This window comes from Hirundo rustica, chromosome 2 (genome assembly GCF_015227805.2).
Source record: "Hirundo rustica isolate bHirRus1 chromosome 2, bHirRus1.pri.v3, whole genome shotgun sequence".
NCBI classification, from domain to species: domain Eukaryota; kingdom Metazoa; phylum Chordata; class Aves; order Passeriformes; family Hirundinidae; genus Hirundo; species Hirundo rustica.
Window position 1 is genome coordinate 72284725 of NC_053451.1, and position 27553 is coordinate 72312277.

At 37.7% G+C, this 27553-nt stretch overlaps 1 protein-coding gene and 1 long non-coding RNA gene across 2 annotated transcripts in view; both read left to right on the top strand.

The window, feature by feature from the left end:
* The first annotated feature begins 25 nt into the window (after positions 1-25).
* On the top strand, positions 26-6609 carry LOC120749675 (uncharacterized). The gene is made up of 3 exons (XR_005699726.1): positions 26-238; positions 4784-4833; positions 6506-6609. It is a non-coding gene; the product is annotated as an uncharacterized LOC120749675 (long non-coding RNA).
* A 19259-nt stretch (positions 6610-25868) lies between these two features.
* The window catches only part of LOC131378489 (uncharacterized), a 114992-nt gene continuing 113307 nt past the window's right edge, over positions 25869-27553 (top strand). The window contains exon 1 of the mRNA XM_058419299.1: positions 25869-26086. Within this exon, the coding sequence (XP_058275282.1) occupies positions 25869-26086 (218 nt within the window). The remainder of the gene's footprint in view (positions 26087-27553) is intronic.

Consider the following 27553-nt stretch of genomic DNA (forward strand, 5'->3'; position numbering starts at 1 on the left):
TATGGGGGGCAAGATTGCCTTTAGTACTGTCTTCCCAACAACATGGGAAATTCTAATGCAAGTATTCTTTCTGTTTGATAGTAGAAATGATGATGAGAGTTGTTTTCTTGAAAGAAAATTCAGTGGCAGCTTGAAGAACCAAAAAGAAATAACCCTTTCCACAAGTGGGGTCTTCATTGTGTGCTGCTTGTGGAGATGTTCAATGATGCATTTCTCAAGGTTCTCACCACTGAAAGAGGTAAGTTATCATCTATATTCTCTCTTCCTTTATAATGCTAGCTCTAATAAATACCATTTGAAGTGAGACATTACAAATTCTAAGTGTCTTTCTTTGTGTTGTCATAAAGTCCCAGCACTCCCTGGTGTAAAATAGATGATCAAAAGTTTATTGTATAAGCACAGAGAAAAAGATATTATCTAAAAATTTAGAAATGTTCAAGAAAGCATTCAAGACATTTTCATTTCCTAGAAACAGAAAGTTCTTATATCTTACCATTGCAATGTCTTAATATTTTTCAAGTTGTGTGTTATGTAGGATGTATAATAAAACATAACAAATAGGTCTTTGTTCTGTGTAAGAAAGAAGAATAGGTCTGCAGATTAATTTTTTCAATATGTACAGTTTTCTATCTGCATAAAAAGGTTATCTTTATGAAAGGATGCCAAATCAGTGTTCTTAATATTTGCTGAGGTTTCTGGCAGCTTTTTGACTCCCTGCAGAGGCTCTTACCATCAACCTCTGCACAGAGAAGAATTACCCTTCTGGATAAAAATAATCTGTTGACTCAAAGAGCAATGCTCACTGCTCTGATTATCTCTTGAGAGACTTAGGTTGCTATTTTGAGTAGTGTTTGATCTGTTAATTGAACATAGAGCATTATATTTGATGAATTTGTAATATTATCCACTGCTGAGAAGAGCATTGCAAGGGTTTTCAATGACCTGATGACTTCATTCTCAAATGCAGTCAGTGGGTTTTATTCATACTGCAGGAAAAAAAAATACACATGCAACCAAATGGACACACTTACAACCAAAACAGTTATTTGCCTCTCAGATCTTCTCCGTGAACTGGTGACAGTGGAGGATAACATGAGAGTCCTCTGTGAGAAAATTACATTTTCTGCTGTAAATACCTGGCCTGTTCTGTGTCTCAGCTATGGCCCTTTTTAGGGCAAAAGAGTAAATAAAATTGTAGGAGGTAGAGTAATAAGTGAAATTAACTATAAAATTGCTCAGTATGTTGGCTATAAAGGCTTTAATGCTAATCCTATTATTGCCCAGCTCCTGTTGTTAAAAATTTGAGATTTATTTAGCTCATTATCTGAGTTTAAAGTTGCTTTTGCTAAAATTGAAGACATTAGAGTTTTACTAGCACAAATAGGGAATTTTTTTAGGGCTTTCTGTCTATTCAGTGGGAAGTTAATTTCAGTTGATAATTAGATGATCTCTGTTGAATTTTCAACGTTAATTGCTGAATTACTCTTGTTTTAGTCTGCTTTATGAGTAGATATTTAGGCACTTATTATCTCAGTCTAAATGCATAAATTTCTGCCATTTTCCTCTTTATTTTCAGGAGATGCTATGACTTCTAGAGAGAAACAAAACATAAATTAATCTAGGCCATCTCTTCTTTAACTGCACAATATTCTCAACCTTCTATAAAAATACAGGTTTTAAGGCAAGATTTAGAATGAAACAGGAGCTGATAAAAGAGTATGTATAGTTGCTATTTCTAAAAGTTTTACCCAAGGGCATATGGGTTTGTATGGTTCTAAATTGGTCTGGATTAATGCATAGACTGAAGGAGAAGAGGCTTTAGCAAATGGATAAACCAGATCTTAGATACTTGCTGAGACCACATGGCAGAGTTCTCTTATAAGAGATAAGAATGGTAATAAGCTAAAGAGTAGCACAGAGAATCTCACTTCATTGACAGAGTGATAATAATAATAAAAAAAACAAAATTACTGAAGCCAAGCCAGAGTGCTCATCTTCAGTACGCTTCAGCTCATGCCACCTAAAAACAAGACATTTGAGACTTTCATTATAACATTTTTGAATAAGTTGCCTCAGTAAAAATCTCATTCTAATTTGTTACAAATGAACTATCTCCTTAGAGCTGTAATCATAGGTTGAACTATGATCTGTCAAAAGCTAAAATTAAACCAAAATTTTACTGTGCAATTGCACTAAAAAATGTCAAAATGCTCAATTGTAATTATAGTATTAAATTGACAATGTGAAATAAACTTTTTAACAGTTAACTTCCTCTAGATGATGGTGATGATGTTACTATTACTAATTTATTATAATTTTATTGTTATTTTTATTTGCTTTATACTTTTCTGTCACATTCTTTTTTTCTAAAGAGAAAGAAATATCATAACTTTTATTCAACCCCTCCATAAGACATTGAGTTTAAAGGCTTTCAGAACTGGTGAGGTTGTACATTAGAGGAAGATGTACTTCAAACATAGGTTCCTGCCAAAATATACATACATGCTATTATATATGATTGAGCTATATTGTTATACAAATGTGCACAGAAAAAAAAATGCACAATAGAGATCACTTTTATTATCACACGCTATCATGTTTTACTTTGAAATTATGTAGCAGAGTTTCTTGTAATGTATATTTATCATAATTATTTAAAGAAGAAGATGCTGACTTAAAACAGTGAAGTAAACAAATTCACTTTGAGGAGCTAGGTAGACTTTTTTCTAGTACAAATTTTGAGGACTTGATAGCAACCAGAAAAGAGGCAGCATATTATTTTCTTATTGTTATTATCTCTAAATTGGTTAAATTGCTGCTGAATAGATTGAAACACACAAGCTCTGAAACTGACTGTTTTGAAGTAGACTTTTATGCCTTGTTGATACTAGAACGCTAAAATTAACAAGGCAAATGTTTCTATTCATAAACTTTATGCGAAGCTTTGTTATTTTATTTGCTGTTGATAAAATTTGAAAGACTCTTGAATAATTTTCTTCATAACAATTACTAACAACGGAAAACATTTTGGGGGAAGGGGTGGACAGAGAGGCAGAAAGAGAGAGAGAGATGGGGAGAGGCAATATTTATACTTACCGTTTGTTTTTTGTTTTTTTTTTTTAATTATCTAGAAATGCTGAGGTGGGTTGACCCTAGCTTGCAATTAATTGCCCACTAGCTGCTCACTTAGTCACATCCCTCTTAAGAGGATGCTGGATAGAATGCGAACAATGAAAGCAAGAAAATTCTTGTAGGTAAAGATAAATTCAGTATAATAAATTGAGGAAAAGGGGAAAAATACAAATAAAAACCAAACAACAACAACAACCAAAGAAACAACAAAAAAACCCAAGCAGGTATAACAAAATCAGTCTGACACCACCTTCTATGAGCAGACCATTGCTAGGCCAGTCTCAGAGTAAAGTAAGACTGGGAAATACTCCTGGCCAGCCCCTCTACATTTTTATTGCTGGGCATTACACCATACAGTATAGGATATCCCTTTGGCCAACTGGGTCAGCTGTTTTGGCTGGCTCCTTCCCAGCAACTTGCCCACCCCTGACCTCCTTGTTGGTGGGTAGAGTGAGGAACAGCAAAGTCTTTGATGTTTTGCAGTGTTCAGCAATAACTAAAAGACTGATCTCTTATCAACTCTGATGTAGTCACAAATCTTAACCACAGACTCATATGGCTGCTTATGAATTGTTACAGTGTGTTAATTTGGTTTATATTGTGTTTCATAGACTTTGTAAGGTTTTCCCCTGATCCCCTTGGAAACTGTATCACATGGTTTGTCCCTGCTCGCCCTGCTCATCCCCCACACTGGAATGTAACCCAACTCTGTTCCACTCCCACCTTATCCCTGATTGGGTAGTGGCTTGTCCCTGCCTCTAGGCCCTGCCCCCTGGGTAAACGCCCTGGGAGTGGGAGTGGCAGTTTCTTTTGCCTGGAAACGGGCACAAGAAAGGAGCTAGCTACTGGTGCCGGACTTGCTAAGGCGCTGGAACCCAAATAAAGCCTTGATTCTCCCCCGGAAAGAGTAGACTCTCTTTCTTTTTGCCATCGCCAGTTGTCTGGGTCTCTCAAAAGAAATCCCACAATGAATAAAATTTATTGTCTCAAAGCATGACCCAGTACAAAGGCTCATGTTGAATAATGCAATAGCAGCAGCTTGACATCACATAAAAGTGAAATAAAATGGACCAATACTGATGAGTTTGGCTGATAATAGGCAGTAAATAGAAGATGTGTTACAGAAATCTATAAAAAGTGAAGTAAAATATTTATTCAGGGCATGGGAAATATGACAATGACTTATCAAACAAAGTGCAGAAGGAAAAACAGAAAACAAAAATAGTAACGGTGCTTAGTTTGTGTGTTTCAAGAAGCAAGTTCTGTTGATTTTCTTAGTTTGGTTTAGATAGGACCAGATGAGAATTTTGTACCTAATTACATTTTTCAAGCCATCTGTTTGCTTTCTTAAATAAATATGCATCTGGATATCACAAGGATTGTTGACAAAGGTAAATTTAGAAGGACATTCAAGACACTACTGTAATCACATCACTGCTTTTTCACACAAGTAACTACAGAATCAGTAGGTGATATCAATTTAACATAACACTAAAGTCAAATAATCAAAACCAAATCAAATTACCTTTTACAGAAAGAAATAGACACTTCCTGAGGGTAACTCATCTAATCTTAGTTGCATACTACAGGATGTATCAATTGAACATCTCCCCGAAGGCACAGATAGTAATTTCTCTCTGCTCTTCTCCAGGTAGAGTGACTTAGACTACAACTTGGAACTGTTTGGCGTTTGGTGATTACGTAAGTTATAGCTCATTCTACTTCACATAGAAATTCATTTGCAAATCCTATAGTTAACTTTAATACCAAAATTGATAAAAGATATTAATATACTTCTCGCTTGCAAATCAGCATATCTCTGTTGCCTCAAAAGGGAGCTATGTTTACTAAGTTAAATGCAGACATATAAATCTTGGAGATACAAGTTATATTAAATTATTTACATCTCATACTTTTAAAGTGAGAAAGATTAATGTGGTCTTCCTCATTTTTGGGGACTTCACTGAACAGCTATTGCATCTACTACAGGCCCTATTTCCAGGAATCTGTGACTCACATAAAAGAATAGCTACAAAAAAAAAAAAAAAAAAAAAAAAAAAAAAAAAAAAAAAAAAAATTCAATTGTAGTCTCACTTGTTGAAAACACCATGGATTCTTTAATTTATTCATGTAGCAGTTAATTTGCCATTGAAGACTGACAGATATGCCAAGCTGAGAAAAAATATAATTTACTTCCCCACTATGAAGCTCTCTGCAAGGCTAAACACATGCTTATTTTAAGGTTTGTGTGGGGAATAGTGCTAGTAGATGGAATTTGCTTATTTCCTCAAGAACAGCTACAGGAAACAATTTAATATTTTATTGTCAAAAGAATAGTTTTCCATCAGCTCTATAGCCAGGTGACTTATTAAAGAAATATGGGTATTGATCTAGTATCGATACCCAACTGTGACAGACAAAAACTCTCTAACAATTTAAAGTTAGAAAGTGTATGTTTATTACGGCTGGGCAGCACGCAGGATAGTTCCCTAATTTGCACTGCAAAATTCACAGGTAATTACAAAGCCTTTTATTTACAAAAGTGTTCAATACCCAAAATACAAATACATATTCATACTCCTGTCACCTCCCATTCCTCGCTTTGCATGCTAATCGGCAAAAAAGGCCATTAAGCATGCATAGTTTGCTTCTTAAAATGAGTTGGGGGTCTCTTCTGGGGAGGGGTCACCCAGAATGAGGAAGTAAGATGAGTCTTCCTCGTTCTGACCTTTCTACCTTTTCAATGCATTCGTGACAAATGAATCCTTGGTAGAACTTATAATTTCCTGTGTTCCATGGGTTCTTTAAGCAGGAAATCTGCAGCTATCTTATGTCCTATCTAGCACACTTTGTTTGTTGTTACAAGCACAGCTACATAAACATAAAGCTGACAACCAATGAGTTACTAAATCCGGGGGAGCTTATCTAAGATCCGGCTTCTGTTTACTGTGAACAAAGCTTACCTATCTACTTCAGCTAATTCAGCAACGTCTTATCTTTCCTAAAAATCCTTAATTCTTCAAATTTAATGTCTCACAGGGACTGTGTGCACTATTTATACTTATACATTCACAAGTATTTAGGGTCTTTTCAAATACTTTTTGAAGTTTTGGACCAAGAATTTAATATGTGTGCCTCATGGAGTTTTCAACCAAATCAATGCATTTCAACAAAATGTCACAGAACACCCACAGTGTTCACCTAAAGTGAAGATCATCCTGCATTAGGCTACTCTGATTCCCCAAGACATAGGTGAACTTGCTAAGGGTTGCTGGTTTTGCAGGTTCTCAGCTGACTAACCATTTCATTTGGAAATCAAGGTATGCAAACATAATTTAAAACACTATATTATTTATTTTTCTGTCTTTTCCAGGCTTAAAATAAAAGCTGTACAAAGAACGGCTTCAGTAAAACTATAAAAGATGCCATAAACCAGAAAAAAAAAATCACTATGAAGCATCTTCGGTTTGTGAATTTCATTAGATTGTAGTATAATGTTATTATCTTCATATACAAAATATTTCATTCTATCATGCAGTGAAATTAATATGCAAATATCTATAGGTTTTGTGATTGATACAGAGATTTCTAAATATGTTAGCTAATATAAACTTTGTGAAAGATTTTAATGGAAACAGCTACTTCAGAAACAATAAAAAGTTTTATGTAAATTTTTCCAATATTGTTCATGAAGTGTAGAACTGCATTAAAACTATTTATCTATAAAATGCAAATAAGTTTGAAGATTTGATAACACATATTAAAATGCAAACAATAACATTTTAAAGTCATTTTTGAAGGTGAAGGTTTGAATTTTCATCTTTCTCCTCCTCCCACTTTATGTCTCATTCCTGGTAGAACAGAAGAGAAATTATTCATTTTTTCATGTTGACTTCCTTGGAAAGCATTATTACTCACTGGCGTACAGCTTCAGTACATGACTGTCTAAGTGAAAGCATTTCCATCACAGTGTTCTCTCCTTGAAGAGTGACTACCATAGAATATTATTGATTTGCTTAGTGTATGATGATTCAGAGGTTAGACAGCTCAGAGTACAGCTGTTTTAGAAACTTTACGTCAAATGAACTCAAATATGACTCTGTAGATGAAAAGCTTAGGCATTTTCTGCCCCCTAGTGAAAGCAGAATCTTTAAGTTTTTTGTTTCATTTCTATAAAAATTGTTTCTTTTTGTCCCTAAACCATAGAAATACAAATCAAGAAAAAGGAAAAAAAAATTGCAGTTGTAACATATAAAAGCTTCTTTTCAAAAAGTATTTGCAAAAATAATGCACAGACACAGCCTTGTTTTCCATGCTTTAAGTAAATAGAAAAATAGAACATAAAAGAAAAAGGCCTCTTTTTTTGTTGTTCTTCAGTTCAGTGTTCAGTAGCAGAAGCCAAATATTTGCATTTCTTCATCATGAAATGTAATTTCTCTTTTGTATTTTCATAGAAGTTTCCCAGAGAGAAGTAGTATTTTGACAGGAGAGCAGTTTATCTATTAATATCCACACCTAGGATAGGAAGGAACCCAAAAGTGAAGGGAAATATTTCTCATTCAGAGGCAAGATGCATTCCACACCAGCTGAATAAGTTTTGTGTGGGCTATCACTTAGGCTTCAAAGGAGTGATGCTGAATCAGGGGCAGCTGCCATCCATGTGGTTATGGTTTGAGCTACATCACACGGCAAGAACAAGGCCAATGCAAATGCAGGAGTTTGCACCTGCAGCTCAGAACAGGTACCGCTGTGGGATTTCTTTATGAGACTAGACGACCACCGATGGCAAAAGGAAAGAGTCTGCTCTCACTCACTGGATGGGATATAACAGCTTTATTCTCGAGTCCTGCCCTGCCTGGCTGGAGATCTTTCCCGGTGGCTCACTGGTGCCAGAGAGATCTAGGCCCCACCTGTGCTGGGGCTTTTTCCCCAGGGGGCAGGGCCCAGAGGCAGGGACAAACCACTACCTAATCAGGGATAAAGTGGGAGTGGAACAGCGTTGGGTTACAGCTGAGCAAGGACAGCCCACGTGATAGAGAAAAACATTACAAATCCGATGAAACACAATATAAACCCAATTAATGCATTACAACATTTCCCCTTTTCTTATTAAATTAAGAAGGAGGAAGGCTCGGTTTGTGGGAGATGCTCAGAGTTCGGACCTTGAGTACCTCTAAAGTTGCAAAAGAAAAATGACCTTCAGTGCAAACAAACTGTCTAGAAAAACACTGTTAAGGAATAATGATAATTAGAAGGAGAAGGTTCAGCGCTTTCTCCTCCTCCAGGCAGCACTGGCCACTTGTGGGCCCTCTGCAGGGGGTTTTGCAGTTTTAGGGATGAAAGGTTTCACCCCCTCAGCTGGCACCCACTTGAGATCTGGGAGAGTGGACACATAGGTGTACCCACGACCCCAGGTGACCTGATCATGAGGACTTTTTGTTTCTCTGGTCGCTGGATCCTTTACTATCATATCTGGTGGCTTTTGCTGAAAGGCAGAACTGGTTAAAGCAGGATTATTTATTTTAACATTTACATTTTCTAATTTTTTTGAAAAATTCCCTTTGGACCTTTGAGACCTCCTGCCCCCATTGTCCTGAAAGTCCAGAAATTGCTTCTTTAAAGGGCATTGAGACACCCAGTGTCCAGCCTGATCACACAGGAGATACTTTGTTCCTCTCCTGGGCAGTGGCCGTGGCACAGGAAGCACGGTGTCTGCAGCAGCAGCTTTTTGTGGCGGCTGGACTCTGGAACTGTGGTTTTGATGAGCTTTTATGAAGGGAATCTTCCTGGCACACACCTGGAGCATGTCATGTAAAGTTGGAGCCGGTTCTATAGACGGGCTGAGGATAGCTGCCTTGCACTGTTCGTCTGCGTCAGCCAGAGCCATCTCCTCCAGGACTTGTTCTTGAGCTTCTTTGTTCTTAACCTGTAACTCGATAGCTCAGGTTAATCGCTCCACAAATGTTACTAAAAGGTTCTGATGGAAGCTCCTTTATTTTACTGTAAGTTTGGAAAGACCTATTGGGCTGGGTTGCTAATTGAATTGGCAGATTCTTATTATCAACAGCTGTTTCAGGATTTTGCCAAAGCTCTGGAAGCAAATCATTCTGTAGGTCAAAGGGAACTGTAGTATTCCTTGCTAAATTTGCTTTTAAACGGTTGCAAAAGTATTCACTTTCATATCTGAATTTGGCCTGAGCTTTGCATAAACCCTGAATCGCTTGTTGGGAGAAGGGGTCCCAATTACTGTGGACAGCACCCCCTCTTTTTCACTGTTGATATGTGACAGCGGTGGCAGAAAAGCCAGGATCGCTTCCTGCTTCCAGGTTCCTGGCTCCCCCCCCTCCCTCTGGGCCGTGGCAACCGGGACTGTGGGTGGGGAAACTGTGGGAACCAGGGGCAGGGAGGGGCTGGAGGCTTGAGTCACACAGGGAGGATTCGGAGGGCGGAGGTTTGAGGGTAGGGGGCAGAGTCAGAGGAGAGGGCAGTGCCAGGGGCGGCACCGATGGGAAGGAGGGGTCTGGGGAGAGGAAGGGATTTCCGGAAGGAGGGACAGACAAAGGGAGAGACTCCTTGTGGCTTGAGAGCACGTGGATTTGGCCATTTTGGACAAAGGAATCCCCTCCATCTTGTGACGCCCCCCAACCTGGGGATCACTAAGATGGAAGGTTGAGCACTCAGACTGTCTGCAAAGGTACAAACTGGGGAAAATCCACAAAGAACTGGCTTTTTTCCCTTTTCATTTTGCTTTTGCAATGCAAAGTTAATTTTTAAGCTATAAAAACAAAATTTGCATTTTCTTTATTATTAGATGAGCCAGATTCAACTATTTTATTTGCAATAGTTTCCCAAAATTCCAGGAAGCTTATTTGCTCTAATGATACATCTGAAAACTGAGAAAATATATATCGAATTAATTTTTTCAACTGTCTCTTTGGGCAAGGGATCCTGCCATTTTCCAAGACACTTAAAATTTGATAATAGACTCTTTTTTGAGACACAGACAGCCTAGCACCCATTTATGGCTCAGATTTTAAGTTTTTGTGTCCCCTTTAACTGTGACTGGGAAACCGGAAGTTAAAAAACCCTTGCTGGAGAGAAAACAAAGCCAAAAAGAGGAAACAGTTTCCTTTTCCACCTGTTTCCCCCGACCCCGGCTGCTGAAAGAAATGCGCTATTAAAGCACTGTGAAGGTTTATTCTGAAAGCAAAAACCTTCCCTGAAAGGAAAAAACCTTTTTCCCTGAGGATCAATGCCTCTTAAAAGATTTTCCCTTCGAAAACCAAAAGTGGTACTCACCAAAAATCCAGTGTTCTTTTCCTTTCTTTCCCAAACACTCCTATACTCCTTTTGCCTGAGACTGACCCTTTTTGGTGCAAAAAGGGCTTCTAGTCCTGGATCCCAGGGTCATCTTTCCACGAAATTCTGGTCACCTTCCCTGGGAGCAGCCTGCCGGTCGAGGGCTTCTTTGTAGCACTCCGATGGGTTCTTTAAGTCCAAAGGAGAAATCTCACGTACCTGCGTGAAATTCCTCGGACACGTGCTCTCCGAGTGGTTCTTCCAGCTTTCTGGGAAACTCTTGTGGCTTTGAGGTGCACGTTAGGGTACCAGAGATGTGGGATTTCTTTATGAGACTAGAAGACCACCGATGGCAAAAGGAAAGAGTCTGCTCTCACTCACTGGATGGGATATAACAGCTTTATTCTCGAGTCCTGCCCTGCCTGGCTAGAGCTCTTTCCCGGTGGCTCACTGGTGCCAGAGAGATCTAGGCCCCACCTGTGTTGGGGCTTTTTCCCCAGGGGGCAGGGCCCAGAGGCAGGGACAAACCACTACCTAATCAGGGATAAAGTGGGAGTGGAACAGAGTTGGGTTACAGCTGAGCAAGGACAGACTATGTGATACAGAGAAAAACATTACAAATCCGATGAAACACAATATATACCCTATTAATGCATTACAACACACTGCGGTTTCTGTTAGCGTCTCTCTTTCTTTAGGAGCCCATCTACCAGATTTACTTTCTTAGCAGGCTGGCTAGAAGAAGCTGGGATAGAAGCACCTTGAGAAAGTAGAGAAGCTGCAGAACTAAGATTAAAGAAGCTGCATACATTCAGTCAGTAAATGTTGGGTTTAGGTTAAAGAAGTCAAATGGCTTTTGACATTCCTGCTAATCCCTCATTTGGTCTAAAATGCCTCTTCCAAGTCATGCAAAAGGGAGACAGATTTCATTGTCTTCCGTATGCTAGCTAAGTGCTGAAACTTCTGTGCTATTAACACTCCATGATACTGTTTTGCAAAGTGCTTTTTGTATATAACACAAGTCCAAATTTTTTAAAGCAATAATTTTCTTTTTGGAAATGGAATTCTTGTTTTCAAGCCAATCAATAGTATCATGACAATGTAGATGTTAAAATGAAATGAAAGTATAATATTCAAAACTTTAAGTTTAGTATGTTTGTTACTGTATTTCAAAAGCTCCTCAACATTAAAATTATGAAAGCCTTTGTTTCTGCAATAGTATTTTCTGTGACCGGGTCACATGATTATAATTATCCAGAAATAGAAAGTAATACATGAGGCTGCAAGTCTTTACAGGGCAAGCAGCCGAGTTCCATAAAACTTCAATTCAAAAAGGTCAACAAGGCAAACAGACCAATTCAGAGCCACACATCACCAGTTCTTGCCATCATGCTCCTTGTTCTAAGAGCAAAAGATTAATATAAACCTAAGCCTTTCTGTTACAGTGATAAACAATAATAAACTCTTCACCTCCTTTCATTACTGTTGTAGTGATGCCCAGGGGAAGTTATGAAAGTGTAGGGAGAAGTGATGAGAGACCTGTGAGAGACTGGAATGCTGATGACTCAAACAATCAAGGTGCAAACTGATTATGTGCTCTGCTCTCAGGTGCACAGCCAGCGCCTCAGGCTACAGCTTGGTGCTGAACAAGATAAGGAAAGAGGCTGAGGCAGATCCTGGGAGGTGGGGTAATGCTTTTTATGATGCTAAGTCCTTGCACAAATGTCTCAGCTGTGAAAACTCCCCTCTGGGAAAACTCTGTGATGTTCACCATAGCCTATTCACCCCTTTAAATGGGCCATAATTGACTCAGCTGCGCTGAGGTGAAAGGCAGTTGGAAAATCTTAAACCATCAAGGACTCCTGAAGAATTCACATCATTACATCATTCAGTGTGAAACTCCCTGCCTGGGGGAGGTACCTGGGCATTCCCACCTGAACCTGACCTCTATCACAGTATTGCCAACATTGTCATCACAGATATTAAACACAAATAAAAGTAAACAAAAGTGCCAGTACCACACAAAATGTAATAAACATTTACAAATTACAGGAATGACAAGATTTGTCTTTACAAACAAGCCCTGGATCTGCTGGTAGATAAAACTAGCACTGAGAGATAAGAGAAACAATGGGAAAGAGTCTACTGATTGATGAATGGAAAAGAAGATACTTGCCTTTACACACAAACCATATTAAAAGATTAAAGAAACATTGGGGAAAATCCATAAATGCCATAAGAATTAAAAATTAGGGAGGGGTTATACCTTAAAAGGAGAATCTTAGGTGTTAGGCATTTTGCGAAGTCTGTACCTCTCAAGTATCTCAGCCAATGGGGAAAGAGAGAGGGAAATGTGACCGGGAAAATAGGATAAAAAGGAGGTTGCATCGTCCGAAATTCTGAGAGACCCCAGGGAAATGCCCCATGGCCTCTCCCTTTATTCGAATAAAGTAAAAGGACTTCTCTGTCTCCTTTTTGGACATAAACCTCTGGTGTTTTTGGATTAATTTTCCTAACACAAATCTAATAAATAATCTCTTAGAAATGTAATTTCCATTGTCATTCATTGTAGTGTCACTAAAGGGCCATTGGATCATACCAGCCCTTTGCATGGGGAACCAAAAATCTGTCAGGTTACTCTAAAATACTTGGACCTTCATGCCGTCCTCAACGAAAAATATTAACACAATTAAAAACAAAACAAAACAAACAAACAAACAAAAAACAACAACAAAAAAAACCAACCTTTTTTTCTGTAAGCATTTTTGAAACACTGTTGTACTGTTAAAACTGTCAAAAGTGTTAAATAAAATTCCCACAGATCTCATTGAAAAACAGTAAAGACTTCAAAATGGTAATGTAATGTGTTTGTAGATCGTAGAGCAGATTTCAGCTATTAGGTAGCTGTAATAGCTAATGTATTTTCCAAGCTTTACTTTTTAATATATTTTCAAAATGTACTACAGGTTTTTTTCTCTGCTTCTTCTTAAAGAAGTTCTTTGGGTTTTGTTGTTGTTGTTGTTGTTGTTTTTAATGAAAAGCAAGAGAAACCCAACTGTAAAGTAGCAGATAATTCTCATAAATTCTGTTAAAATTGTAACAGTCTATTGGTTTGGATTACATAATTTTCTCTTGTAAGTGTGTTGTGGACAATCAATAGCCAATTTAATATAAAGTTTTTTGTTTTTTGTTTTTTGTTTTTTCCATTTTAAAAATAACAATCTGAAATAGCCACAATGAAAGAGAAAACTTCAATCCCAGGTTATTGAAGTTGGGTGAACGTGGAGACGGTCACAATGGAACCAGTCTTCCCCGTTCACAATCACCTAGATTCAGTGGGCAGGCTTTATACAGTTTTTCTTCCCTGAGGCAGTTTTATTGTTAGTTTGTGTCTGCTGGGCATATTCATGTATTTTCTTTCTCTGGCCGCTTGGGTCCGAATGCTTCTTTCCGGCAGAATCGAGCGCTTGAATGGGGTTCCGAGAAGTGGGCATTGGGATGCTGATAGTGACATCTCTTGGGTTTTCCACTTCTAGATTGGTATATGTGTTAATCCCTGGAGAAGGCAGTGGACCCTCCCTTGATGGATGGGACATTTCCTGTTTGGCCATTCCTTTTGGTTGTTAATTTGGACTTCGCCCCTTACAAATTGTTTGGAATCTCTACAATTGCAAATTAGTCTTTCTGCTTGTAATACAGTTTATAGGTTATAACACATAAAACACAAATTTATCTCAAAACATGTATCACAAGTGTATTTGAATCCTAATATATACATTCACAGAGGAGCAAACTCTGACTGAACCTTCTGAATAAAATGCATCTTTCCCTAAACAGTGCCTCAGGAATATTTATCTGTCACCATTTATCTGTGCCACAGAAGGCTTGGTGACTTCTAAGTACTCAAGTCAACAAATGCTTTGAAATGGCATGGGGTTTTTTCCCTTCAGACTTTCTCTGTATTCACAAAAAAAAGTCCAAACAGAATAAAAAGCTTAAGAGGAAGGGTACAGGAAGAGATAAGGAAATGGAATAATGAGAAAGTTTTGTGGGTTGTTTTTGGTTTGTGTTTTGTTTTTTTTTTGGTTTTTTTTTTTTTTTTTTTTTTTTTTTTTTTTTTTTTTTTTTTTTTTTTTTTTTAATCTAGATCTTGAAGTACACTTTTCTGATTCCCCTTTGTATTTTCTCTTGCTGGAGATTATAGCAGGGACTCTCTTCCTCACTGTGTACTACCAATGAAATATGGTTTCTATTACCTTTGGACAACATAATGAATAATAACTTCATACAAATAAAATGATACTGAAATAAAAGAACACAGTATGGACTTAAGATGCACAACCTACTGATTATTCTAAGGCTAGTTTTCTGATGGGTTCTTAATGTATTATTTTACTTCGCTGTTCTGGTTCTATTTCTTCAGTGTATATATTAGTCCTTTGAGGGATTTTTTTTTTTTTTTTTTTTTTTTTTTTTTTTATCAGCAAGACTAAATTCATGTAGTGTGAAACATCATCTTAAACACAGACTGAATACTGTTAACCAGTGGTAATGTTCCAATTTTTTGTTTGATCTGTAAATGAAAATTAATGAAATAGTGTCCTTTCCTTTCAAATAACAAACTAAAAATGCTACATTCAGATTAAGAACCAGTACAGGTGAGAACATCTCTCAATCCCTTGTGGAAATGACTCTTCACTTCAGTGCATGGCCAAGTGCATAAATCTGAGGGGGAAACAGGAGGGAGTGAAACTGAGCTTCAGTGTCTCCCTTCCAGAGACTCTGCCTTTATCTACTTCCTTATCCTTTGCTTTCTAGCCTAAAGACTAGATCTCTCTATTTCATTCTTTTCCTTCATAGTTCATGATAAGATATGTTTCCTGACACATGATCACTGCAGAATGGTTCAACGAAATTAAAATCTCCATTGTCACTTTGAGTATAGTTTACTTCCCTGCCCCTGAAACCTTCAGGACAAAGCCAAAGTGAATTGACATTGTATTAACCCTTGTTTACCCTCTCAGAAAGATAGTAAAGACAGTAATAACCAAACCACAAGACATATATACTTTTTTAAGTGAATTAAGATCCTTATTTCTAAAAAATATATTTATAAACTTTTATTTGATGTTGAGGAGGTCTTTAATGTATAGTTATTAATTAAAAAAATATATAAGGTGCCAAAATTTAGAGCTATAAAACCTTATGTATGTTCAGGTAATTTCCTGAGTTTTCTAGTACTGGCTTGTAAAGTGGTCCTAGATTATCCTATTGCATCATTGAATCCTGCAAGCCTATGAGTTCAATACATTTATCTTCTTTACTTTTTGTAGGATACATAGAAGTGAGTGAAGATAAGTGCTTCTCATCCATACAAATGGAGATTTCTTCTCAGTTATCTTTCCCTAAAGTACCCATCAAAGTTTTTAAAGTACTATAATGTATTCAGGTTAAAAATTAAAATTCACTTAGTCTATCTAGCTACAGTGATACTCTTTGTGTCCTCTGTGTGACACTCCTTGAAAGTTATTTTCTGATGGGGTATATTTCTGTTAGGAAAAAATGTAAAAATATCTGTATGGAGACAAAACAGGATGGCTGTAGCCATTCTATCTTTGCCTGAACGAAACAAAGATCCAGTAGTAGCCCTGCATATGCCCAGAGGAAGGCACCTTGTGGCATTTTAGTTTCTCCCAACAGAAGAGAACCTGCTTCAGCTTGACAGGTCATTGGGATGTGCAGCTGGCGTGCAGGGCAGTGGCCAAGGTGAGAAGCAAAGGTCACAAAATGTGCTTTACATCCCTGCAGCAGTTCCAGCTGAATTACCAGTTTATATGATAAATGCAAAATGGCAGACTTCATATAGCAAAGTTTTATGTCAGTTGTGATACAGATTACTAAGATTTAAAGTGACAATACAAGATCCTGGAGATAATAAAACTGACATAATGTATTGCTGAAACACGCTGAAAGCACCCGTTAGTAACCTACATTTCACTTCTATGAAGTCAATAGGATAACTCCCAGAGAAATAAAGAGGAGAAAGCCTCTAGTGCTTTAAGTTAAATGCTACTTAGGATGGGGAAATAGAGGGATAATGTGGCTTTTATGTTTCTCCTTCTCTCACAACCAAAATCCAATAGGCCAGAAAAATTGTTTACAGAAATAACTTACCTGGTCAAATCTGGAAAAAAGCATAATGTTTTAAAGTAGTCTTCTAAATCTCCCTTTTTGGAGGTTTGGAGAAAAAGAAGAAAATATTCAGTTGTTATGTGTAACCCATATGATTCTCAAAATTGGAGAAGTGATTCAAAGTATTTCTGTATCTTCACTGTTAAAAGACTGACTATTGTTGTTAAATGGAATTTTGCTTTTAGTTTTATTCTTATGAAGCAAGTCAAATAATTATATTTACAATTAAATTCATATTCCCTTCAAAGAATAGCAATTCACAGCACTAATGGTTCTTCTGGCTATTTCAGAGACATTTAAAAAAAAGGAAAAAATCCCTCCCCCTTCCTGCTCTATATTTAATCTTCCTATTTCACAATGAGGTATTATGCTGAGGTACCATGGGAAAACCAGCTCAGGATAAGCGGTTGCAAAATAATATTATATCTTTCCTAACTCCAATTATACAGAAACTTCAGCAATCAATCATGAATTTATACTTAATGAAAAAGAAATTAAAACAAACAAAAAAATCACATTAAAGACTATTACAAATATTTTTGTAAGGTTTTTTTGGTTTTTTTTTTTTTTTTTAAGAGAGTAAAATTACTGAATTTAGTAAATTTGAAGATTAGCTTAAATGTATTTATGTTCAAGTCCAGAAACTAGCATTTGTTATTAAGTTCAGAGAAAGACCATGAACCTCTATGGAGTTAATCTAAATTTTTACACATCACTGACATTTGCTGATACATTTTCTTTAACTGCAGTGACACTGTCACATTCTCATATACCAAACTCCTTGTGGATTATCATTCTACAGAGATTGATTCATTTTGTTGTTGAATAGCAAAAGAGATAAATACTGCTGGAAAAATGAAAATGTGACATGTTATTATATAAGGGATTGAGTAAGTATGTAGTAATCTGCTTGGATGTGTTTTTCAACTTTGAACTAACAAAATATTTAGGAACAGCAACTCACTCAGCCTTCTTGTATCTTCAAACAAAGAAAGAATCCAAATAGAATGGCAGGAAATAGTGAAGATTGCTGGCTGATTGTTTCTTGGGCAGTAAATGTTTTCTCACTGCAGCTCTGAGAAAGCAGGAATAGTAAGCTTTTGAATGTTAAGATGTTGTCTTGGTTCCAGGTAGGACTGGGTTAATTTTTGTAGTCACCAGGATGGGCTATGCTCAGGTTATTCTGTACCAAACAACAGCTTTGCTGTGAACAACATGAAGGGGCTCCTTCTAGTAGGGTAATGCTGATTCAGAGCTATCACATGTGATTTTTTTTTTTGCCTATCTTGTACATTTAGTTGTTAATACTGTTGATGTTACTCATTGCTTTCTCATCTCATTACTGTTTCCAGGAAATTGCTCTTATATCAGTCCATGAGTTTTACCTTTTGTACCTCCAATTCTTCTCTCCAGCCACCTGCAGGGGAAGTGGGGAGCAATTGAGCAACCCACGTTTTGCAGAAGCTCAGTAGGAGCACTAAATTGAGGAGTACCATTCCTAAGCCATGACAGATGTGAAAGCTATAGGACAAAGTGTCAGGAAAACTTCAACTTCTAATTGCAAGGGTTAATATGTTACATAAACTGCAGATGAAGTAGATGAATTAGTGCCAGATACATGCATTGAAATGTTTTAATTTAAAACTGAACCATGTAAACTGACGTTTATCTGCTTGTTTAGATATTTAAAAACAAAACAAAAGGTGGATCATTATAATAATTTTCCCTGGTTTCTACATTCATTGGTGCAGTCAACATGAGAGAACTCTTCACTAAGTACCACATTTGTCAGAAATAGGTTGATGAATTATTCAGAGCCTTAATCCTCATTTGTAAAGTTTTGTAAATTATGAGATTGTACTATATTAAATCTTAAAACCCAGCAATTTGTGCCTGCAGAATGACACAGACTTGATATTAAAAGGTGTCTGACAGTTACTTCCTTCTCCCTGCTTTTTTTGTTTTTGTTTTGTTTTTGCTTTTCAAAGCAATTTTTTTTGGCATTGTGTATTGTAATAAAACCCAGATGGGATTCTTTTTCTTCCTGGGAAAAATCTTTTATTCAGAAGTGTATCTCTTTTACTTCTGAAGGTGGCTCAGGATCCCCTCCCTGGTATCAAGATATTTTTTTCTTCACAGAAGCCAATCTCTTAACAAATTTCACATTCTACTGTTTAATACAAAAATTATCCTACTTGAGCATGTTGTTTTAATCATAGTGGATCATTTTCCCAACCTCAACTCAGTAATAGGTCATCAAAGCAAGACAACTAGGCAGGTTTCTTCCTTAACCATGTTTTTCCTTCTTACAAAATATTCGATGTACAAATTGCATACAGACAACTGTGTGTACCCATGAGTTATATCCATATATCCATATATCCATATATCCATATATCCATATATCCATATATCCATATATCCATATATCCATATATCCATATATCTATATGCTATGTTTAATTAATTAATTAATTAATTAATTGGTTTTACTGCTCAACCTTACAAATAATATCTTAACCACTGGGTGGATTGGGTGGCATGGAGAAAAAGGAAAAAAACCCCTAAAGGCTAAATAAAAGAAATACTTAGAAGTGTTAACACCTGAAAAAAGCAAACACTTTGGCTGTGTTGCCTAGGATGAATTCTCATCATCTAGAAATCTAGAAATTAAATATCTTCAAAATCTTTCTAATATTATAATAAATACCGATATTCTGGTTTTTTAAGAGGAAATTTCTTGAAGTAGACTCAAAAATGTGGGATCCTTACCAAAAAAAACCAAAAAAAACCCCTATAAATTTAGTAAGTCTTTTGTAAAAAAATCATTAGTTTTGACATATGTTGGTACTTCAGAGTGCTGCAGAGACATTTGAGCTAAATTTCTGCAGAACAATTAAGCTTGTTTATTCAGACACCTGTTGTTTTATCTATTATCACTGGCTTTGGTGGCAAACCTAGCAGGTTAGGAGATTAGACTGGATAACCCTTTCATTGGTGATTTTAATCTTCCTTTCCACAACAGGTCAGATTCTTGACACAGGGATGCTGGTTTTGACAACTAATTGACTCAAAAAGTCACTCTTAATATGTGCTGGAGATTAGGGGTTTAAAAAAACTTTTTTTTTTTTTTTTTAGGTTTCCGTTTCATAGGGGTGATGGAGAGCATAAACATAATGCTGTTATCTGAACTAATTTTCCATTAAAGATTGACTTCTTGGTCTGCATTTTTCAGGCCAGATGCCTGAAGGCAGAGGTAGGCAGACCCTCGCCTGCATCACCAAGTGTAAATGCCTGTGATTTTTTTCAGTCTGATGGTAACTTAACACCAGTTGCTCTCATCACAGCCAACATTAACCTCTGGGGTTCTGGAAAGTCAGAAAAAGTGGAAAAGTTTCCTGTGTCATCCACCATCAAACTCTTCCTATTGTAGCCCATGCAAGAGAAGCTCATATCCCTGTCAAGTGACTGTTTTCTGTGCATTGAAAGCGAGACCAAGAGACATGGTCTCTCCAGTAAATTTCTTCAATGGCAACCAAAGGAACACATAGGAAGAATCTGGTTTTCTTTTCCAGGTGTCTGAAAGATCACTGTTTTCTTTAGCTTTCCTGTGGGAAAAAAAAAAACAAGATAAACTAAAAGTGAAGATCTGGAGTTCAAACCATAAGTAAAATATGTAAGATTGACCATGTGCTTTGTTTCCTGAATAAAGGCATGCCACCTTCCCTTGCACAATAATCACTTTGGTCTTTATGGACCTTGCAAAAGGAAAGGGCATTTAGTGCCTGGGCCATGAGGGATCATGTCTGTAGGACATGCCTTCATGTCTTGTTCCTGTAGTCTGAGGAGGACAGACCACATTCCTGCTCTATGCAGCAACACTTCAGTTCAAAGCAGATGATCTCATTTAAAAAAGAGAACTATCTGCATATCTGCCTCTGTGTGCTCTAGAGTCAGAGTTAAACCTTATCGAAAAGAGTAGGAAAAGACTGACATGTGAAAGTTTTGAACTTGAGTCCACTCAATGATCTCACATGTAAGAACTTTCCCCATGCAGTCAATGTAGATAGGGCATGCAAGTGAGGTGTGGCATATTTCAAAGCACTATAAAATGGTGGTGCAGGATTGCAAAACAACGATAGTGAATCTTGGGTGAGCAGGAGGCAGGAAAAATAGGAATCTGTTGCCAAGGCTCATGTCCAAGGATATGGAGGGAAGGGTGGAAAACATTAGGCATTTCTCTGCAGCATCTCAGAAAAAAAAGGAAAAACCAGCCTATTGGACAATTTATATAAGTAAATGCTCCATAAAGAGGGACACTGATTATAGCCAGGTGGGGGCTGGCCTCTTACAGGCAACCATCAACAGGATGAGATGACACAGTTTCAAGCTGCATCAGGGGAGGTACAGGTTGGACATTAGGAAGAATTTCTTCACAGAAAGGGTGATTAGATGTTGCACTGGGCTGCCCAGGGAGATAGTGGAGTCACCATCCCTGGTGACATTTGAGGAAGGACTACATGCAGCACCTGGTCTAGTTGACAGGGTGGTGTTTAATCAAAGATTGGACTTGATGATCCCAGAAGTCTTTCCCTGGTTGATTCTGTGATTCTGTAACATCTGCTCAATTCAAGTAATCACAACTATATTAATAATTTTATCTGCTGTATCTGTGGTTTGATTTCCTATGAACAGTAACACAACATGGCCAAAAACCCCCAAAAAACTAAAGACATTTTTCCTCTTATTTTTGCAAAGCAAGCCAAAATTCTCTAATTATTGCCAAAGCATATAACTTCATGTTTCCCAAAGGTACAGTTTGTTTCCCCAAAATGTGACAGGTACCATGGAAACAGTAGAAGTTATTGCAAGATGCATAAGCATTGTTGTTTAATGAACTTGAGTTTTGTTTTTACTTAAATACAGAGCTTTAATACCACAACATTTTCTTCTTCTTACCCTTCACTTTTTCTCTCTAATGCTGTCATTGTTCTGTGTTGTTTCTTCTCCAGGGGACATTTCCTCTCATCAGACCATCATTAATTAGTTTGTTTGTGGAATCCGCTGTCACTTATTATGAGATTCTAAGCTCCTGATAAAAGCATTTTCCCTTACTCTCTTTACAGCCTTTCTTTTAAATCCTTAATGTGCCATCCATCCTTTGTTTCTTCCTAAGGAAATGAGGCAATTATAAAAATAGGACTACTTTTTTTCCCCTCCTAATATGTGGATTTTTAAAATAATATATTGTTAGTCCCTTACAGAATCCTACTGTTTCCAAGATTATGTTTCTTCTGGAAGGAGATGCAGATAATTTATAGCTCTATATTTTATAGAAGCTAGACAGAGTATTAGGAACAGGCATGACATGAGTCAATATAAACCAAAAGTAAAATGAGCAGCATAATTTCCTCCCCTAGGTAGTAGTGGGTGAGAAAAATCATGGGTAAGTTAAAGGTACTGTTTTTACAAATAAACCAGTTTTATTTTATTATTTTTTATTTAGATTTATTATTATTATTAAAATTTATATCTATGTTTTAATTAGGGTGTGGGTTTGTTTTGTTTTGTTTTGTTTTTTAGATCACAGCTTGCTTAAGAGCAGCAATCATTGCAAATGATGTAAATCTTGTCAGCTGCAGTGCAATTATTCATTTTTTGGCCTGAATTACAATGATTTTAGTCCAAGTACTCCTCATCCTGTAAAAATATTCAGTGAGCTAGATGTCACACAAGAAATGGTGGGAGCATAAGTTTAAGTATTAACAACATTAATGCTTTTTTAAAAATATATTTTTTTTTTAATCTAGACTTCCTTGTGTCAATTGTTAGCTATAATGAACTCAGGTTGTGAGTTATTCAAGATTAAATTTTTAAAATATATTTTGCAAAATATATAATTGTGATATATGTTCTAAAGTTAATTCGTGTTAATAGGATATAAAATATAATACAAGCCATATAAATATAAGTTTTGTATAAACTAGCATGTTACAAGTTAAGTTTTGTTCAAACTAGCATATTGTGAATTAACTCAGGGGAAGGTGGCTCAACAAAATACAGGAATTTCTCTAGCCCGAAAAGGCATGGGAGGGACACGAGGAAAACATGATTGGAATTACCAGAAAGGGGGACGAGAAATGCCGCTGCCGGGAATCCTTGAAAGGGAACAAAAGGCGACAGAAAACGGAGATGATAGCCCAGAGAACCAGATGATTACCTTAGATCAATATCTAGATCATCTCCGTCAGAAATTAACATCTCCACACCACACCTGGACCCAACCATTAACAGTATTGTCCTCCTCCGCCGGTCTATTCAGACTCTCGGAACCAAAACCTGCATGATTAATGAAGATGCCTTGGAGGAAGGACCGTCAAAATCCCGAGTCCCTCTCCGCGATCCAGTGTATAAAAAGAGACTGCTGCAAACCGAAAATGTGAACTTGGGGGATAACAGACCGACAGAGTATGTTATCAAGTGTTCACCCAGCGGCGACCCCGGGCTCGACGCTGTCCTTTTAATTGTGGCTGTCCGAGACTGTCATTTTGTCTCTCAATAAAATTCCAAATTTTGATTTATCAGATTTGGTCCATCTTATTTATAACATAATGGATCTGCAACATGTTACCAGAAGACATGGGAGTTTGAAACAGAAGGGCAGGGCACAGCTGCCAGCCTGGAATACTTCCTGAGGAGCTGATACTGGTGTGTACTTTAGCACCTGATGTTTTGGCCACAGTGGCATGCTTCTTTTTAAGTGTGTTTTCAATCAGGCATCACTCCTCTTTCACAGTTCTGCTATGATACAATTGCATTTCAAGAGAATAATGTATAAAAGAGGATCAACAACTGCAAAAACGTTGGGATTACTTTGAAGGAAAATACAGTTAATGGTGACATCTATCCTCATTCACATCAGAAATACAATGTTGATAGTTCCTAATCAAAGTAACCAGATTATTCATGTTTACCCTATGTGTACCTTACACTGTGTAGGGGGGTTGTTTTTGCTTGCTTGCTTGCTTTTTTTTAATCTGGATTACCTCTTAATGTACTATATCTCTTGAGCTTTTTGGGCCGACAGTGTGTGAAAATGCTTCATGGAACTTATGGAGGAACAGCAGGTTTCATTAAAGTCATTAGAAGCAGCCAAAGCTCATTGATTTTGGAAGTCAACACTGAAAGCCTTCACCACTCTAAATGCTTTGCTGGCCTCAGAGCTCTTTCTGCTTCTGTATCATAGGTTAGCACAATTTTGTTTTCTAGATATAGAGAAATGTAAAACGTGGTTGTTTTTTTTTTTCCCTGCCATAACCCATTTTAAGTTGGGGGAGGGGGAGGACAAGGACCTATCAGAAAGCAGGTCGCGATATTGACAGCTAAGTTGACCAATGAGAAGTGTCAGTGCAACTTTGGAAGGAAAATTTAAAACTAATCTGCTGAGACTGCCGGCTCTCTTGCTTCGGTGATAGGCCAGGAGGTAACAACGTGGGTCGGGGCCGGGGCCTGGTCCAGACCTGGGCCAGGCCTGGGTCGGGCTCTGCTGCCCTCTGGGTGGACGGGCAGGGCCCGGCTGGGCTTTTAGAAGCTGCTGCCTGCATAGAGGGCAGGGAGAGCACAGGTTAGCCCCCTCTTTGCTGGCTGGGCTGGTCCCGGCCAGGCTTCTGAGGACTGCTGCCTGAATGCAGCTGTGGGGGGGAGGCCCAGGTCAGGCCCTTCTGCCTCTGGGCGGCTGGGCCAGGCCCGGCCGAGCCCTCTAAAAACTGCTGCTTGCATGAAAGCAGCACGGATGCAGGCTTTCTTTGCAGCTTAGTGATAGCTCTGAGCTAGACTGCCTTGAATGAGACTGAGGGGTAGAAAAAAAGGACATTTGTTGGTTTCTTCTACCAGCTCCGCGTGTGCACGTGGCTTTGCAAGCCCGGGCAAAAATTTTAACCCTTTCTTAGCAACACAGAACTTTTAAAGCACAATTCTTCCTTGAGAGAAAGAAGAAAACAGAAAGTACATGGAACAGACACTGCATGAAGTCAGTTAGATGAGAAGTGAAAGAACTAATAATATTGGAATAGGATTGAAGAAGTGGACATTTTTAACCGGACTCTTCTAAGGTAAATTATGAAGAAATGAACTGTTCTTTGCAGCATTCTTAGTATTATTTTGGGTTGAATGCTTCTAATCAAAATTAAGGACTGGTGTAATAGAGATTTATTTGGGAACTTTGAAAATCCCCGCTCCTGGGTCAAAAAGGAGGTCTCAACCTTTTGAGACAAAGATAATTTTTATATAAGAAGTATTCGTAAAGAATACCCCAAATACACTGAGAAGCTCTGTGGATAGAATGTCACAGTCTGCAAAAACTCCGGGCGGCAGCAGATGTGTAACAGCAGTGGACGATTGTGTCTTGTAGCAAACATCTTCATGAAAGATCTTAAAAGGACTCTTCTCCTAAGATAATGTGTAGTTATGTCTAAGTAGTGAAACTGACTGAAAATCCTAAGTTGTGTCTTTCTATGTTGTTTAATAAGAAAGTTAATAGTTTGTAAAAGGAAAGAAGTGTGTTTTTAAAGTTTCATTCTGTTTTTGGTTTTTTTTTCTCTTTTATTCTTTTAGTGTGTGTGTTAATAAAACCAATTTTTGTTCATTTTTAAGCTTAAGCCTGCTTTGTTTATTTTTCTCCTAATCTCTCCCTCCCACAAAAATATTAACACTAAAATCCCTACATTAATTAGTGTTTCTACCTGGTTTTATTAAATGAAAACCATTACATTCTGACAAGGGAAGATCCACAGTTCTGAATGACTGGCACTTATACTTTCTCTGTAAATATTTTCTGTTGCGTATCTAGTCTTTGAATGGGCTTTACTTTGTGAATGCCATAAATGTCTGTTCCTCTTCCATAGAATAACACTGTCTAAGGCATTAGAAATTGTGTACTATGGATCCTACTCTTGAAACTTAGTACCTATACTTTAAATACTGCAACTCTGTGCAGTAAAACCCTTTTTAAAAAATCTAGTCACAGACTAAGTTCTTTGGGCAAGACCATAAAGGGATTAATGAAAGCTGTCAAAATCAGCACAGCATTTAAGCCTGTTTGCTTGCATCATCACTGATACAAGTGACCCAAATCCTACAGTCTTTGCAGTTCATTTAAGCCACATTTCTACCAGCACATCTCTACTGGTCCTGCTCGGTCTCCTCTCTAGGCACGCAGAGCTATTTCCCATGCTCAGTCCGAAGGGATGCTCTTGTCCCTAGGTGCTGTCAGCGATGTCCTTCTCTGTGCAGAGCAGTGTCGCTGCAGGGGTGTGCCCTGTGTCGCTGGCGGGACTGCAGAGCCGGTGCAGCAGTGCCGCCCAGGGGAATGGAGGCGGCACGGCATCGGCCACGCCGTGCTTCTCTTTAATCCTAGGCAAAGCCTGGCAGCGGGAAGCACACCGCTCTCACCAGAAGTGGCAAGGTAACGACTGAGTGACAGCTCCTTTGAAGGATTTAGGAGCTGTCTAAAAATGCAGCTGTGCCTGTTTGGAAAGGCAGGTGTAATAAACTTCAGATAGAACGTATTACCTGGGTAAATGGGGTTGAAATAATGCTCACCCATCACAACGTTTTTCAAAACTGTGACAGGATTTTTTTTTTTTTTTTTTTTTTTTTTTTTAGAAAAAATATATTTCACATGAGGGTTTTGTTGTTTTTTCTTTGTGTTTTTTTTTGTTTTTTTTTTTTTTTTTGGGGGGGGGGGGGGTTTGTTTTTTTTTTTTCCCCCAAAGAATAAAAATTGATACTTAAAACTCCATCCTTAATTGTTTCTCAGAAAAAAAATTTGAAAACCTTAAGGAGCACTCACCTTCCTACCTCTTCTCATTTTGTCTAAATATTTCTGATGAAACTTCCTCTCTTTTCAGCCCTCAAGTCCTCTGTTGAAAATAGTCAAAATGCATTTATTTGTATTTTCGATTAAAATCTTTGTTAGGAATATCTGGGGGGGAGAAAAGGAAAAAAACAAAAACAAAACAAAACAAAAAAAAAAACACAACAACAATAACAACCACCAAAAAAAACCCTAAAAACCAAACCAACGAAAAACCCCACCTAGCAAAACCAAATCTGAAACACAGATCAAAGAAAAAAAAAAAAAATCAATCGTATAAACCTCCTTCCTTGCTTTTTCTTTTCCTCAGAACCAATTCTACAAAATCTTAAGTACTGTTAGTTCATGATCATGTTTACTACTCTTCCACGAGCCTTTCTGCAGGAATGTATAGAGTCAGCCTACTTCTATCTTATAAATTCAGTGCCTATTCATGCAGCTAATGACATCAATTTGCACAACTGTACTGTGAAAGGAAAGTCATTGCTGTTCAATATTTTACAGCAAAGCATGTGAGCTAGCTTCTCTTCTTGGGCTCACTCACAGTGCAGCCTGGATTGCCTTCTGTGGAGCTTGTTTCTGCTCTACTTTGTCCATTTTTCTAGTCTGTTAAGTAGAGATAGATCCTGGACTGCACTTTTCATTTCTTAGTGATGTCTAGTGATGTCAGTGTACACCTTGCCAATGAGAATTTCAAGAGTTTCAACAAATACTTCTGGACACATGCCCAGTGACTCCCTCTTAAGAAGCAGTGTGTCATATGGAAACATCTGGCAGCCTGGCCAACCTGATCACCTTCTACAACAAAGCAGGGTTTTCTGTGGATATGGGGCAAGGAGTGCATTCTGTTTAGCTGGACTTAAGCAAAGAACTGGACACTTGCCTGTTGCTTTCTCCTAAACAAACTGGCAAGAATGGACAGCTGGTCTGTGAGACAGACCGAGTATTGGTTAATAAAACACAGACAGAGGACATCAATCTATGGCTTTTACAGGTGAGATCACCAAAGGACTGATACTGGGCCTGACACTTCAACTTCTCCCTAAATTATCTGGA